This window comes from Coturnix japonica, chromosome 1 (assembly GCF_054131305.1).
Source record: "Coturnix japonica strain WE chromosome 1, WE-NBRP24, whole genome shotgun sequence".
Classification (NCBI taxonomy): Eukaryota; Metazoa; Chordata; class Aves; order Galliformes; family Phasianidae; genus Coturnix; species Coturnix japonica.
Genome location: NC_140663.1, coordinates 17,574,857 through 17,590,572, shown reverse-complemented (window position 1 = coordinate 17,590,572; position 15,716 = coordinate 17,574,857). Strand labels below are relative to the sequence as shown.

The 15,716-nt window shown below is 37.3% G+C and overlaps 1 protein-coding gene across 3 annotated transcripts in view; it reads left to right on the top strand.

Annotated features, from left to right (window-relative positions):
* The first annotated feature begins 7,071 nt into the window (after positions 1-7,071).
* IL17REL (interleukin 17 receptor E like) overlaps positions 7,072-15,716 on the top strand; it is a 43,746-nt gene continuing 35,101 nt past the window's right edge. Inside the window, exon 1 of one of the 3 annotated variants that reach the window (XM_015852315.3) lies at positions 7,072-7,321. In XM_015852315.3, the coding sequence (XP_015707801.2) occupies positions 7,220-7,321 (102 nt within the window). In that variant the 5' untranslated portion in view covers positions 7,072-7,219. Of the gene's footprint in view, positions 7,322-10,526; positions 10,650-15,716 lie in introns of those variants that run through there. The other 2 variants (XM_015852306.3, XM_085517843.1) reach the window with 2 other exon arrangements.

The window sequence follows — 15,716 nt, the reverse complement described above, 5'->3', positions numbered from 1 at the left end:
ATATTTCAGAGCTGGACAAGTACAGAAAATCAGTGGTGCACAGTATTGGTTTGTGATCCATATTACACATGCTTGGGTACTGTGAAATATACTTTGGATATAATCAGGATATAACTGTGCTGTTCAAGGATTTTTTCAGATCTGCTGGGAAATGTGGATTAGTGGCAGGTAGCTGAGAGAGGGAGTATCTGGGGAACAGCAGGAATAAATCAGAAATTCACTCAAGAGAGAAAAACATTGATCCAGTAAAGGGCAGAACAAGGCATGTATATCTAAGGAGGTATTTATCGGGATGGAAGTATGAAAAGGAGAATTTTAAATTGAGTCCTGCCATAATCAGGCAAATCTTCACACAGTCAGGGGAAAGATAGGTTGAATATCAGAAGAAGGTCCTTCACAAGAGAGTGACTGGACACTGGTACGGGCTGCCCAGGGCATTGGTCATGGCACCACGCTGCTTGAGTTCAAGGAGCGCTTGGACAGCACTCTCAGACACATGGTCTGATTTTTGATTGATCCTGCGTGGAGTCAGGAATTGGAAGCAGTGCTCCTTATGGGTCCCTTCCAAATCAGGATATGACTGTATGATATTGAACTCTTCACTGTAGGATTGCCAGGGCAAAGGCAAATTTGTATCAGCACTTTCCTAGCGCTAGGCAATCCTGTCTTTCAGTTGGTGCTCAGGAAAGGCTTAATGACTGTGAATACTGTCTTAAACCTGCAGACTTAGGAATGATCACAGAGAATTGTTCATCTAAACATACTTCACTGGTTCACGAAGAGTGGAACTGATTTCTCACTATTCTCAAAGTGTCTTTACATTCTCTTGATGTGAAGCTTCAAGGTATCTAGTGTGTGAGGAATGGTAAACTTTTGTCTTAAGCTGGTGTCATTGTCCAGAGTGAAGGATAGAAGTAGGGGTGTATTCTGAAGATGTGACTTTTCTCTCAAATTTGATGTTGATTCTGCTTTGTATGAGCAAGTCTCCACATGACTTTCTCTGCATGGACATTATGAACACCACTGGATGTCTTTTTTCTTTTAAATAAAAACAAACAAACAACACCAAAACAACTTAGTTTCTTTTCTACAAAAGAAAGCATCCCAATCTAAGCAAAGGAGCTATTATCTAGCCAAAACCCATTTCCCTCTTCCGTGTCAATACAGCTGTCAGATATATCTTACAGTTACAAAGTCCTTAAGCTGCGGAATGTTTTCTATTGTAATTATATATGTGCTTAGACAAAGTGTTGAGAGATGCCACCAATACCTCTTTTTAATTTATTTTATTTATTTATTTTATTTATTTTTTAAGGTTCTGAGTGTTGTAGTGAAATGAAAGTCAAACAGTTTCTTGGAATACTAACAGACATTGCTTGCCTCAAGAGTGACACCTACCTTGAGCAGATGGTGCCAACATTTCTGTGCAGCATTTGCCACAACTCTGTGTGCACGGAAATGCACAAAGAGGCCCTCTGGCAAAATGTTTCCTTTTTATTCCGTATTGAAGACATTTACAGAGTAGCTGACTGTCCTGCCATACTCAGTGAAAAGAAATGAATTACTTTATCTTTACTACTCTATTGTTCAGTACATTTCTGCTACTGCAATTAGCTGCTTTAAATCTCAGCCTAAAAATTAGATTAGGACAATGAATAAGTCTTCACATTGCAAAATTTTAAAAGAAAGAAAAAAGATATGAAGAGATTCAGATTGTTTTTAAAGTATGTTGAAACTGCTGGAATACAAACATATTAAAATAGTATTGCTGCCTTTGTTCCCTTTAGATTCACAGGAGATATCTGCTTTCGAAGTATAATGTCAAGTACAGCATAAAAATGTGTCTTTTTCAGGTAGTTTGCCAGGAAGAAATGAGACATTCTGTTACTACCTAAAATCTTATAGAGGATTTGTGTGCTCCTTGAGGCATTCAGAATGACATGCAAGACGTGCAGTATTTGCATAGCAAACATGTTACGTTAGGGGTTTGTGCATGTAGCTGAGGCACACAGAGAAAGAAGTTAAATGAGGAAAGAACCCATTCACAAGAGCTAGATTAAAATAAGAAGCTTATGCCCATGCTGGAAATATCCCTCTTGGGATACTGTGCTTCTCCAGATAAAAAAATAATTGTAGCATCATCCATCCGTAACAGCCTGTGTTGCAAAGGTTTAGATAGATTCAAATTAATGACAGTGTTCCTCAAGAATCTAGGAAGAACAGGAGTGTGTTCTGCCAAAAAAACTTGTTTCAGGAACTTGTTTAATGCACTGTTTTGGTCAGGTTCTGTTTAAAAAGTGCCTGTGGCTTCTTTACATGTAGTGCTGATGTCCTTGTTTTGTGTATAAATCTGGGGATGAGAGCACACATCCTAGAGGATGAACCCTTGGGGCCAGAGTGATTCTCAGCTTGGAGGGGTTTTCAAACTTCTGTCTGCAGTCCCTGAACTGTCAGTTCATAGGCGAATGGCTGAGTCATCTTCAAGTGGAATGTTTTATCTTCAGGCATCTTCAAGTGCACGTTTCTAGTCTTTACATTGTTATTATTTGTGTGAATTTTGCATTAATCCAGCCACTATTAATGCAAAATGCTTGGCTCTGATCTTCTTTTTGATATTTAAGTGTGTGAAGAGGAGATATCATTGCCTTTTAAGAGAAGAACCATGGGAACAAAGTATATCTTTGCAGTTATCAATCAGCTCTTAAGGAGACACATGGTTTAAGTTCACTCTCTCAGCACTTGTCCATAGCCACACACCAGGCAGCTGGCCAAGTTGCTTGCATTCATGGGCACTCTTCTCAACCTCTACACACCTCATGTACTACGAAGAAAGACTGGTATCTAGCTCAGCTTCAGGTTCCTTTCTGAGGATGAAGTGCCTAAATTGCAGCTTAAGCAGCTACAGTCACTGGAAGTCTAAAAGTGCTTGCTACATGTAGGCTGCTGTAATCAAAGTATACTATGCATCTCTCTAACAATTATCTTCAAGCTGTAGGATTCAGCTGAAATTAGGTTTTTACTCTCTGAAAGTGCACAGAATAATAAGCAGAAGATGGCATGCCTTGTCTGTGGAAACACTTTCAAGTGGGAGAATACTTGCAAATGCTGCAGTTCCTTTTGCACACCTCTACTACAGAAGTGTTCTTATCTTTTACTGAACGCCTGCTCCAATCCTGGAAGTGATAAAAGTGATAACTGGTAGCAGTGTCTTATGTCTGTATGTCTGAAGTCATTCAGAGCTTATACCAGAGGCAGTATCCATTAGAGAATGACTGTGGGTTCCTTTGGATTATGTAGATGAAGTAAAAGTAATTACATGCATTTTTCACATGATACATCTTTGTTTCAGATGCACTTCCATGTCAGACGCCATTCTGTCAGATAGCCCCTCTGCTGCCATCCATCACATGGCAACAGCCTCTTCTTAAATTCCTTTATCAAAACAGAAACCTGGCTGTGTTCAGTCAGTGTATCAAATGGCATACAATTATTTGCCATCACCTGAGTCAGCACTGCGTTGTGCCCTCCCAGTGCCCTGGTCTTAGCCCATAAAGTGCCAGTCCCACAGTGATGTTCAGGGGGTGCTGGGTGCACAGGCTGCTTGGCAGGGCACTGCTGCTGCCACGATGACACAAGGCAAAGGGTGGCTGAAAGGCAGGCTGGCCAGGCCACAAGTGGCCGACTCAGTACATGCCCTGGGTGTGTGGGCTCACAAAGCCCAGGAGATGCAGGCAAACTTCTATAAAACTGCAGCTCCTTAGTGGCTCTGAATCATTCTGAATATTTTGTTCTAATGACTGTAGTACCCCACATGGATCTCCTCCAAAACTTGCCTAGCATGACAAGAAGCTGCTGAGTTATAAACACTCAGCTGTCTTTTGGTTAATGTGAGAGGTCCTGGGGCAAGATGTCTGCTCCGTGGTACAGGCAGTGTGACAGCACACTGAGTTCAAAGAAGAAGCATGCAGCTGTGCTGGCTATGGCCCTTCATTTCAAGAAGCTGTAATAATAATATGTGTGCCTGTGTTGGTGAGGCATGAAAGTATGTAGTGCTGTACCACAGGATACTCTTGCAAAATGTAGTGTGAATATGGCTATTGTGGAACAAAGAAGGCTGGGACTTCTCTGGTCTGGATGTGACAGGGTCATTCCTACCAGCCTAGGCAGTGATGTGTTCATCTGAACAAAGTCAGTACGTGTGTAGCCAGGTTGAAATTTATGTAGATTTCTGAACTTAAACTCCTACAAAAGAAGTCACAATATCTGACTACTTGGGTATATCTAGCAATATGCTTATCCTAACTTTTGTTTCCAGATAATACTCATTGTACATACTTGAGAATGGTGGTATCTCTTGAGATACCAGGATACAAATCACATGAGAATGGAAATAGAAATTGTGCTGTCAGTGCTGCTGACCAAAGCATTTGTCTGGTGACAGAAATGTGCTAAGAAACACCAGAGAGAGTGAGAAAGGAGAAAATGTAATAATAGTGAGTGACACCAGTCACTTCTATGGAAATGAAGGAGTGTTACCCTGAGGGCTGATAGAGAAACTTAATCAGTATAAGCACTATAAATGACTTAAGCGCATTAAATGACTGTTGCTTAGAGCGAGTCATCATAGACCCCATAGGAAGAAAAGAGCTCTTGGTTCTTTTCCAAGCTGCCACTTAAAAAGCCACTCTTCAATAGTGGCACAAGTTCAACATCCAAAAACTGTGCAACGCTGAAGTTTGAATAAAAAGGTAACTAGATAAAATGAACAAGTGTTCAAAAGGCACTTAAAAGAAGCAACTGAAAGGGTTGAACTAGACAAAATGAACAAGTGTCCAAAAGGAAATCAAAAGGAGCAACTTCAAGCATAGAAGCTTTTCAGGCTCATAGATTTTGTTTTAAAGTAATATAGTGAAAGCTCAGAAGAGAACATACTTAAGATATCTCCCGAAACTCCTCCAGTAAGTCATCATTGGCAAATTTAATGAATGAGTAGTTTTAAGAAAGGTGAAATATACTATCTTTTTTTTTTTTTTTTTTTTTAAACCAAAGATGAGAATGAAGACCCATAAGGAGTCTACAGAGCTGGCTAGAAATGGAGATGTGAAAGGACACCTTATGCTTAAAGCATCTGAAGGCACAATGAAGTTCTTGCTTGCAGTAGTGTTCATTACAGGGAAATATACTAAAGGGTAAGCTGGTGGAAATGTCTCAGAGTCAGTGTTCTACAGGGTCCCATAAATTGCAATTGAAGCCGAAGTTGCAAAACGACTAACAGTGGTGTATGCTGAACTGGCTTTTCTGCAGTAAATATACTGGTAAATGTGATACGCCAAGGGAGAGGCACAATGCCTTTTTGTTGGAAGCAAATCATGCCACTGATGTTTCGGCCAACATCACTGTGCTATTGTATTAATGGTCTTTGGGCTGATTGCTCCTGAACAGTACTGAGTAGGACCTCCATCTTATAAAAGGGTATAGTGAAAATTAGGAGGTATATTCTTAATTTTAAAAATAATATTAATAATAATAATAAGGCAATGCTCAACTTTGTAATGCAAGAACAAGAGAAGAACCCTACTGACCCATTTAGAAGCAGTTTAAACTCAAAACAAAGCAAGTAAACATAGTTTTATAGTGTAACTCATTGCCACAGGGTAATTAGAAGGATAAATAGATGCCATTTGTACAAATGTTATTACAGACGTTATTGAACAAATTCATGTAAGAAAGGTCCAGAAATAGCTATTCAAAATAGTGACATTCACATGGCTTTCAGTTCAAGAAATTCATAAGTTATGGATCACTGGAAATTGGAAGTATTTATGTAAAAAATATTCATAAAAGTAACATATTATATTTAATTACTTTCTTCTTTTGTCCAAGTATGTGCTCTGGATCTTGCTTGCCGTTGGAGAGTAGACTGGGTGGATTTCATGTGTGGATCTGATGAAGTGCATTTTTATGTTTACAAGTGATGACATTTACTTGTTATTTTTTAGCCAAAATAATCTAATGACAATTTGGGCAGTAATGTGACTGTTACCACTTTTCATCTTAAAATAAAATAAAATAAAAAAATTGGAAAACCAACAAACTGGACTCATGTGACAGTGTCGAAAATACTGAAATACAAATGCAGTAGTAGACATCATCTCTAACCAAAAGAAATATTGGTAATGCTTCATCCTATCAGATGGAGTTAAATGTGATTCTTCTACTGTTATTAATGTGAAAATTTTAATTAGAGCATGGAAGGTGTGTGTTCTAGCCCTGTCCTGCTGGAGGATATCCCTAAGTTGTCAGCATACCCTCTTTGGAGTAATACTTCTCTATTCCACCTCAGGCATAACATACCACATATCCTCCATATGAACCAGAAGTGTGTGTTATTGAATACATATTCCCTGCGGTTGATTCTTTGTTAAGATAGCACCAAGAAATGCATTCCTAAGCTATGTATTATTGAGGTGTTGTAGCTCTTGCATACACAGCTTTAAGAGCTGGTGGTGGTCAGCTTCTTCAGCAAAGCCTAATTCACAAATGTGATGAAAATCCAAAAACTGGAGGTAGGCCAATAGGACAAGAGGCTTCTGTTGATACAATTATACAATATGCAAAATAAATCCAAGACACAGATTCCTAGGAAAAAAGAAGCTGTTTTTCTTCTTGATGAGAAGCAAGAAATCAGTCTTCGAAGACTACTTATCCCAACACAAAAACACAAATGTTTTTTTTTGTTTTTTTTTTTTAAAGATACATTTTTATTTTGGTGCATTAGAAAACCAAGAAAGGCAGTAGACACAATAGTAGACAATAATGCATTTTGATTTCAGTGAAGTTGCCTGCTAGAAACAAAATTCCCATAAATATACAGAATTACAGAAAAAAAATGCATTAAACTTCATTCAAATCTGACATGGTGAAACCCAGAAGAAAAAGGCTTTTACTGCAATTGTCAGAAATTCAAGTTTCTCATTTTTCAGTAAGGCACACAATAAATGAACTGAGCATGCTTTATATTTCCCACAACCAGCAATTTTCTGTCTTTGGAAACTTTCAGTGGGAGGAGTTGAAAGGTGCTGTGGGAGGGACTAAAATTCATACTGAAGTTTTGGCTTGAGAGAGAGAATTGTCAGAGTAGAAGATTTCTTCTGACGTTTTTCTTTTCCCTTTTCCCTTTTACTTTTTCTTTTTCTTTTGTTTTTGTTTTCAGTTTAGGATGATAAGTGTTCATGTTCTGATTCTTCTTGTAATTCTATTTTGGAATTATGATTGTCATATTATTCCCAGGATTGAAGAATGTGGACTTTCATGTTCTCAGGTAACCTCTTACTTGTTCTTTGCTACCTCTTAATATAACAGTTGTATTCTGATATAATAATTGTAAACAAAGCAATAAAGGAAAAGTCAAAACATATTTCAACTGTCCTGACCATTTACTTTGTATTCCTGTCATTCTGCATTAAGTATCTGAAGTGGCAATGATGACTTTTATAAGAAAATTAGGAATTGCTCTCTTTCCAGCTCTTGTTTTTGTTATTACCTTAAAAAAAATGACTTGTGTTTGGAGAGCAGTAATGAAACTGATTTAATTTACATTAATTACTTTGGAGATTCGATTTTTACAACAGCAGTGGTGTCAAAGAAGTGACAGGAGGAGGAATGGGAAGTTGCAGAAATTGCTAATTATGTTAGTCATATAGGAAACACAGATTTTCCTGTGAATAAATGGATTAAACTTGAGGAACAGTAAAACCTGTTTTTCATTTTGTGGAATGAATGTGACTGGACTATTGCATTTAATGACTTATGTATGTGCGAAAAATTGGAGTGTGGATTATACTCATCACTTCAAAAGCTTTGAATTCTGAATGCTTCCAAATATCCCCACAAAGGGGCAGCATAGGGACATTCTGCTTCTGTTGGCTTTCAGAAAGTTCAAAAATATGGAAAGACATATCAGAAAATAAAAGAATAGGGCATAAATAACAGGCTATCTGATATTTTCAGTCTGAGTAAGCAAGGATAGCTATGTAGTTGCTATGGAGAAGTGGAATTAATTTCATAAAAGAATTTGGCTGAATGTGGACTTCTGCTTGAAAATACCACAGTACTCTGCAGTCCCTGGGACAGACAGCTGGGACATACTAAGCACTGTCTAAATGTGATAGTGTTGTCTAGATATTGTCAGTATGTTACAGCAGTTAACTCTGTATTTTATATGTGTATTCTAGGATGTATCTGGAGTGAAGATGCTTATAAAACACTGGAGTTGAGAGGAAATAAATTCTCTATTTCAAATACTGTTTTATATTCCCGAATTTAAATTCTGTGCAGTCTCACCACCTTTAGACATTGCTTTTAAACTTATAAAATGTAGTAATCAGAGATCCATTTCTGGATGTACTTGAGCACTTCCCAGCAAATTATGTACTTCTGAATGTAAAGGTGCAGGCATTTAAAAGTATCTATTCTCCCTGGTCTACAACGAGTATTTAAAAAAGGTCTAACTTTCTTATTTATTTCTCCAGAGTGGTTTGCTCTCAGACTCAGAATGTGAAAAACAACAATGATTTTTAATCTGGAGCCCTAGGGAGGCATCCTTCTCTGTCCTATCATAGGTATCTATTTTAGGAAGGCTGGTTCACTAGCTGCCTAAGATGTTGACATAAAGAAAGGACCCCTTTCTTTGCCTTCCAGATATTGTATTGCAACTTTCCAGTGCTGAAGGTTGGATAAATGAGAAAGATCTATATATATCTTTTTTGTTTTCAGCTTACAAGGAAAACACATTCTTTCCAGTGTAACAGAATCAAGTATAAACACCATCTGTGATGTTAAAAGATAGAATTTCAGTTCATGTTCTGTATGTTATGTTTCTGCTAGTTGTATTCAGTAGAATCTTGAATGTATTAATGACTTTTTAAGACAAAAATGTTGTCTTACTGGAAACAATAATGATCTCAACAGGACAAATTACTGCCAGCTTAGCATTTGCAATCCAGTGCAAAGCGTTTTGAGCATTTTGAACTCAAGAGTCTCGTGACTAGGTTCTTAGAGAAAACTCCCTCTTCCTTTTCCAATGGAAACAACATCAGTTTTTCTACATAAACCCTTACAGTTCCATGGTTTCAATCTTATTCCTACCTGAGTTGCTTTAACAAGCTGTGCTTTATGTTCTCTGTAATTCAGAACTCAATGGTCTTTGTCAGAGCACTAGCCAGGGGTTACCGCTAGTCTTTCAGTGAATGTCTGGTAAAGCCCGTTGTCTTCTATAGCGCACAGGTCTTAAGGTAGATAATTAATAGAAGTTAATTGAATTAACTTCACTAGCAATTTACTTAATGAAATAATGAGAAACTGTGATTTTAAAGGTATAAGATACTTTCTGTTGCTGTTATAAATGTATATTATAGGCATTCTTTGTCTTTTATGAAATCTTCCCATAAGTCTGCATAGTGATTTTCTCTTCTGCAGAGTCAGCCTTGCGGTTGTATGGTTCCTCATAAAGTAATAGGGAAACAGAAAGCTTTTTCACCTTTTTTTCTACATTTTTCAAGCTGTGGGTATTGTCAGAGGGATTTTGAGAAGGTTCAGGAGCTAAAAATGTTGAGTTTGACCACCAGACTGGACTTTAGAGTGACAGTGTCTCATAAGTATTTATAAGCAGTTTTGACTTCCTTGGATACTCGTTAGCAAAGTAGGGCTTTGGTTACACTTAGGAGGGAAATAGCAACCTAACTGTTTTGAGGTATGTTACCTAATAAAACCTTTATACTCGGCTGTTTAGAGTTTGGATCCTACTGCAACTTAACAAATCATTCTTAGCTTACCAGGAGTATTTCAGCAAGGCATTTTTGCCTTATACAATATCCAGGTACCATTACTATAGCACAAATTACTTTATCCAGTCTAGGAAAGAGGAAACAAAAGATCACTTCATATTTATGCAAGTATTATGCAAGCATGAAAATATACAGTTGTGGTTGAATGATGGCAAAGGAACATACAAGTTTTTATTATGCATTGCAATTTTTTTCTTCTTTCTTATTTTAATGTCTTTAAAGCTTGCATTATATTCTGGTATTTGAAGGTTAACTACCATGGGCTTGGTCTTCAGACCTCACCCAAAAGCAAATACAACTATCAACCAAGATTCTCTGTAGAAGCACAGGGGAATCCCAGCCTGCAATTGATACTGTCTTTGTGCTCTACTTGCTTTACAATCCACATTGTTTGCAGGCTGTACACAAAGGAATAAGCTTACGCCAAGTTTGACTCAACAGCTGGTAAAGATCATGAGCACTACATTTTAAAAACTTTCCAGAAAACAATGAAATAGTATGAGTATTGTCTGCCTTTAAGTGTAGCAACATTTCCGAAGTTCACAAATAAAGAAGAAATGAATGAAGAAAAGAAACTGAATGTGGGATTTTCCTCCAACTTTAAAGGTTATTGGCAAACAGTTTTTGATACAGCTGTTGTCTGTTCATGCTACTCATAGTGCAAATATGTAGTGTTTCTTGTTTGCATATTTATATAATGGATCAGACTGTTCTGACTGAATACTACACACTACAAAACCAGTGATATATTACAGCTCGCAGGCTACTAACTCAGCTGACATAAGTTGATTGTTCTTTGTCAAGGTAAGCAATTTGTATTTTAAAAGTAATCTTAAGACACTCAACAGTGTAAATGAATATCTAGTATCTGGTTTTATCAGACTGTGATGTATCAGCATGAAGACAAAAGAATGGAAGAATTGCCGCAGGTGTTTTTGTGTGTGAAGGTGTATCAGTGACTGGAGGACACGTGTAAAAAATATGAAAAATATACTCTGCTAACATCTGCTGCTTTGCAGTGCAATCCATGAGAGCATGCCGTTAATGGAAAGCCTGGGTTTTACATCCCTGCCTGTCAATGACTTGTGTGAGCCTAGTCAAGTAGTTTTGCCTCTACAGTTTTCACAAGTACAGAATAGTGCTGACTTTTCTGTGTGATGTGTCTTAATTACATTTTTTACATTTGCTCCTTTGAATACTATAATTAAATATTAAGTTTTTATTAGTCAAAACAGTCATACTTAAGAAGCTCTTAAATCACTGTATTAGAGTGATATTAACCCATTTTCTTTCCTGCTCTGCTCGTAGTCTGGAGAGCTGCTATTTAGCAAGGTTATGTGTCTGTGTTTTGCAGGATCAAAAATAGCTTGGCAATGACAGGGGACTATTAGCTTTTATGTTTCCTGCTGTTTCCTGTGCTATTTATTGGTTATCATCTCATTTCTTCACCCCTAATAAAAGAGTCAGATACGGATACAAACAGGGTCTTAAACTCTCAAATGTTCCTCATAGTTAAAGGATCTGTTACCACTTCTTTCAGGAGAGGTGAAGATGGAGAAAGGTCTGCAGTTCAAAACTTGCAAAAAATGCAGCAGTAGCTCTTATTTCTTTCTTTCTCACTTCTCCTTCCTCGAGAACTCTGGGAAGAGATTACAAGGTTGGGAAGGAGATGAGCCGCTGCAGTAGCAAAAGCAAAGGCACTACAGACAGTCATGAAAGTTTGGGACACAAAACTAGCTGATTTTGAAAATGGACCTCACAAGGTGCCCTGAACTTCAAATACAAGGCACTACTATATGTAATTTGGTCTGAATTGTGGCTTCAAATCTCAAAATCATGGAATAGTTGAAGTTGGAAGGGACCTCTAGAGGTCATCTTGCCCGACCCCTATGACAGTGAAAGGAGACTACCAGGATTGTGCCCATTTGACTTTTAAATATTTCAAAGGAAGAAGATAATTTAGGCAGGACAAATTTTGCAGAGAGAGATAGTAACTTATTCTAGAGAAGGTGGTGTGACCTAGATGGAATTCTTGCCGTGAAGTCAAGAATTGGCTTAATGTGTAAATTTGCAGGAGCTGGCAGTACTGTACCTATTACTTTGTCATGTTGAGTTATACAGTTTCTTTCTCCTACACTTGACTGAATACCTGTGCTGGTGAGAGAATCAAGAGTGATCCAAAATGAGTAGAACTAAGAAGAGGTTTTAAATAATTCCTTTCTTCAGATAGTCTTTGATTGTCTGCTGGCTTTTTGTTGTTTGCCCCAGCATTGAGAAGCTCCCAGATAGGTAGAAAACTTGGACTGAGGGAAGGAAGTAAAAGTTTTCTATCACTGATTGAAAATCATTTGATTTTGGGGAGCCATGAATTCTCAGGTGCATTACGATGGGTACCAAACTGTAAAAAGCAGGAACCCACATGTAAAATTGTATGTGTTGTGATAGCATCATCCCCAGAGTAGATGCCTTGTTTTATACATCAATTTTGGCACAGATCAATCATAAAGTTATAAAACATCCCAGCCCAGATCCAACTTTTTTAAGCAACGGAGCCTGAATGAGATTCTAGTACCCTGTCCAGTTGCATCTTAAAAAACTCCAATGCTGAGGACTTCATCCTGTTCCTGTGTAGGCTGTTGTAGTGATTTTCCGTGAAAATTTTCTTTCTTATATAAGAAACCTTATATAAAGAACCTTTCCTGGTAAAACTTGTACCTTTTGTTGTTTGGCTTCTCCATGTGGCTTCTTGTGAGATAAGAGCCTTTGTCCTCTTCATAGCCACCCTTTAAATACTGGGAAACTGAAAATGTCATTCCTGAGACATCTTTTCTTCAACAAACTCCTTCAGTATTTCATCGTAGAACTTCTCCAGTCATTTGATCATCTTCATAAATAATTTTATAGCACTTTTCTACTTTCCAGAAACCTTATTTATTTGTAAAAGTAAATTTTTTTTCCTTCAATTTTGACAACATTTATTAGATGTTTTTTGAAGACCAGTACAATAGTTGACTTCTTAAAAGTTTAGATAAAACAAAAACCAGAAAATGTTCATAAACAGTAGTGTGTGGCAGAGGAGGTTCCAGAGTAGTTCTGAGCTACTTGGCTAGGAATGATCACAGGACCAGTACATTCATGTATACTCAGCTGGCTCATCATCTCCCTGACTCTGCCTTCACAGATATCTGATTTTACTGGGCCTGGATTTTGTAAAGTTGTGAATGATCTGGAAAGTCACAGTGGCTAATAATGCTGAGCATGCTAATTGATTGCCTATGGAGCTTGTAGAGGTCTTCTCACATGCTAGGCAAATCTCAGATAAAGGTCACTCTTCCTAAGGCAGAAGTGATGAGTAGATGGCATCTTGAATTTTTTTCTAACCACAGTGTCTCTATCTTTATGTGCAACTTTGTCTTTTGGGGGATCTAAAGACGGTCATATTCAAGTCATAATTAACTTACTGCTTTGATCCAAAGACCCATTTTCATCTATTGTATGTGTCATCCTTTCAGTATGCAAAATACAGGACTCACAATTTCATTCAGGAAGTGTCTGCACAAAAGCGAATGAAGTTTAAGTTTCACTTAACGAATGATCAGCGGCTATTTCTCCTGCAGGAAAGTGTTTCAGATTAGTTACTTTGAATATGTGTGGCAAGTTTCAATACCTTCTGGAAAACTGATTGTTTTGGAATTGTCTCTACTTGCCTACATATTTTCAGAAAGTATGAATCATATAAACACCATTGTACAATACTAGATCTGCATTCAGTGTCTTTTCTTGGAAAAGCATTGAGGAAATAGAACTTATTAAAACTGCCTCCAATTTTGTTTTTCCCTTTCATTCCTGTGTATGAAAACTTCCTTGATCTTTTTCCCACTTCCTCATCTTCCTGACCTGCTGTTCTCCCTTCTGTGATGGTAATGACAGATTTCTTCATTGCTTTACAAATATTAATATCTTTGTATTATGATTTTTATTATTTCTACCTTTTTTTCCTTCTTTTTTTTTTTTTTTTTTTTAAATTTTAGCAATTCTCATTGGAGTATCAAGCTTAATGCTGAATTTTGATCAGCAGCACATGTACTTTTCATTTTTTCCCTTGATTTTCATGTATTATTTTTCTGCAGGATATCATAGAATGGCTTGGGTTTGAAGGGACCTCAAGGATCATCAAACCCCAGTGCCCCTGCAGGGCCACCGGTCTCCATGTCTAATACTTGATCAGGACAGATATGATATAGAATATAGTTTTAGATCTTGGTCACATCTGTGTTAGCACCTAGTCTGCTTTTGTAGCTTATTTTCTCATCCACTTTGGAGAAAAAGTAATACATACACTTTTTATGAAAATGTGTGACATAGGTCATTTTTAGTGAGTAAAGCTATCATTAATAATGAGAAGTAAGGTGAAGAAGCATAGGAAGGTACTGAACACTGGTGGGTTCACTAAGCTGAGGCCATACCCAGGAATCATTGCTACCTCCAAGGATAACTGCATGATCAGGAGAGTCAAGTGAAACAATGCTGCTGTTGTAAAGCTGGTGAAATCCTTCCTCTTTGGAACCACTTCTTTTGGACCTCTGCCATCTCTAATTGGACCTGTGCTAACTTTAGCAACTACTGATTTGCAAGATAAAGTTGAACTAGATGAATAGTCCTTAGTTGTTTTTTTTAAGACTTCTTCTCCTCAAATTGAGTTAACTGCACAAAAATGAAGTAGACTAGAGAATGACTTTTAAAGTAATTATTATTTAAAAAAATATTTTATATGATTTATTCTTCCTTAGAATTTCCATTTTCATTCCTTTTTCAATTATCTCAAATTGCAGATCTTTCAACTGAAATGCCCATTATATGTATTTTCCTTAGGATTTTTCAACATAGGGGAAGATTGCTTTGGCTTTTGCTACTCATGGCAATACATGCAGAGAATCTGACATGAATTTTTTGACATGGATTAAGACTTTCAGATGGCATTAAAGTATAAATTGCTCTTTACAAAATAAGTCATCTCCCTCTGAGAGCTCCAAGTGTACAACAGCAAAAAGGTTTTCATCTTCATATGCTAAGACAACTTTCCCTCCTCTGCTACGGTTAGTGTGTTTCTGTAACTCAAGCAAGCACAATTAGTGCTAGTCAGATAACTTTATCATGAGCTCTATAATGGAAGTGTTTCCTTAACTGATACTATGGCACCAAGGAAGAATGCAGATCTCTCAGGATTGCCATGTGAGACTACTTTACTGCTGCTTCTAGCATGGCCTGAGGGATCATTTGCATGACCTTATCTCCTTACACAACAACATAACAAGCTAAGGCTAGAATAAAAACAAAATCAACATAATTTTTTTTTTTCTTACCAGGAAGAACTGTAACTGGAGGTACTCCTAAGTTTATTTCAGTTTCAAATTCTTTTGTGTCTATGGACAAGAGGTAGAAACACCATATTTGTGGAAGCTGCAACAAACAGAAGCATGTTCCTGTATTTTTCTCAATCGCTTTGATGTCTGTCTCCAACCTGATATGTGACTTACAAAGTCTTGAAACTTTTATAGGAAATTATTGTCAAGTTTTCTTTCTTATTCTAAGCTTTGGTATTATTTTGTGATCCACACTGGCAGAGATGGGAAAGGATTAGCATTCTCATTTTTAAGAATTTCCTCTTTTCTACACCCCAAAATTTAGGACAGTGTCTGTAGATCTTTCACACATTCTGTAATCCAGCTGATAGTTCTTTTTCTGTAGTTCTAGGTTATTAAATGCAGGCCAAATGGAGATTGTGAGACAGCATTAAATATCTGCTAACACAGTATGAGAAACCTGAATGTTGAGTGTCATGATGCCCCATGGAAGTTAGAAGTTAAGCAC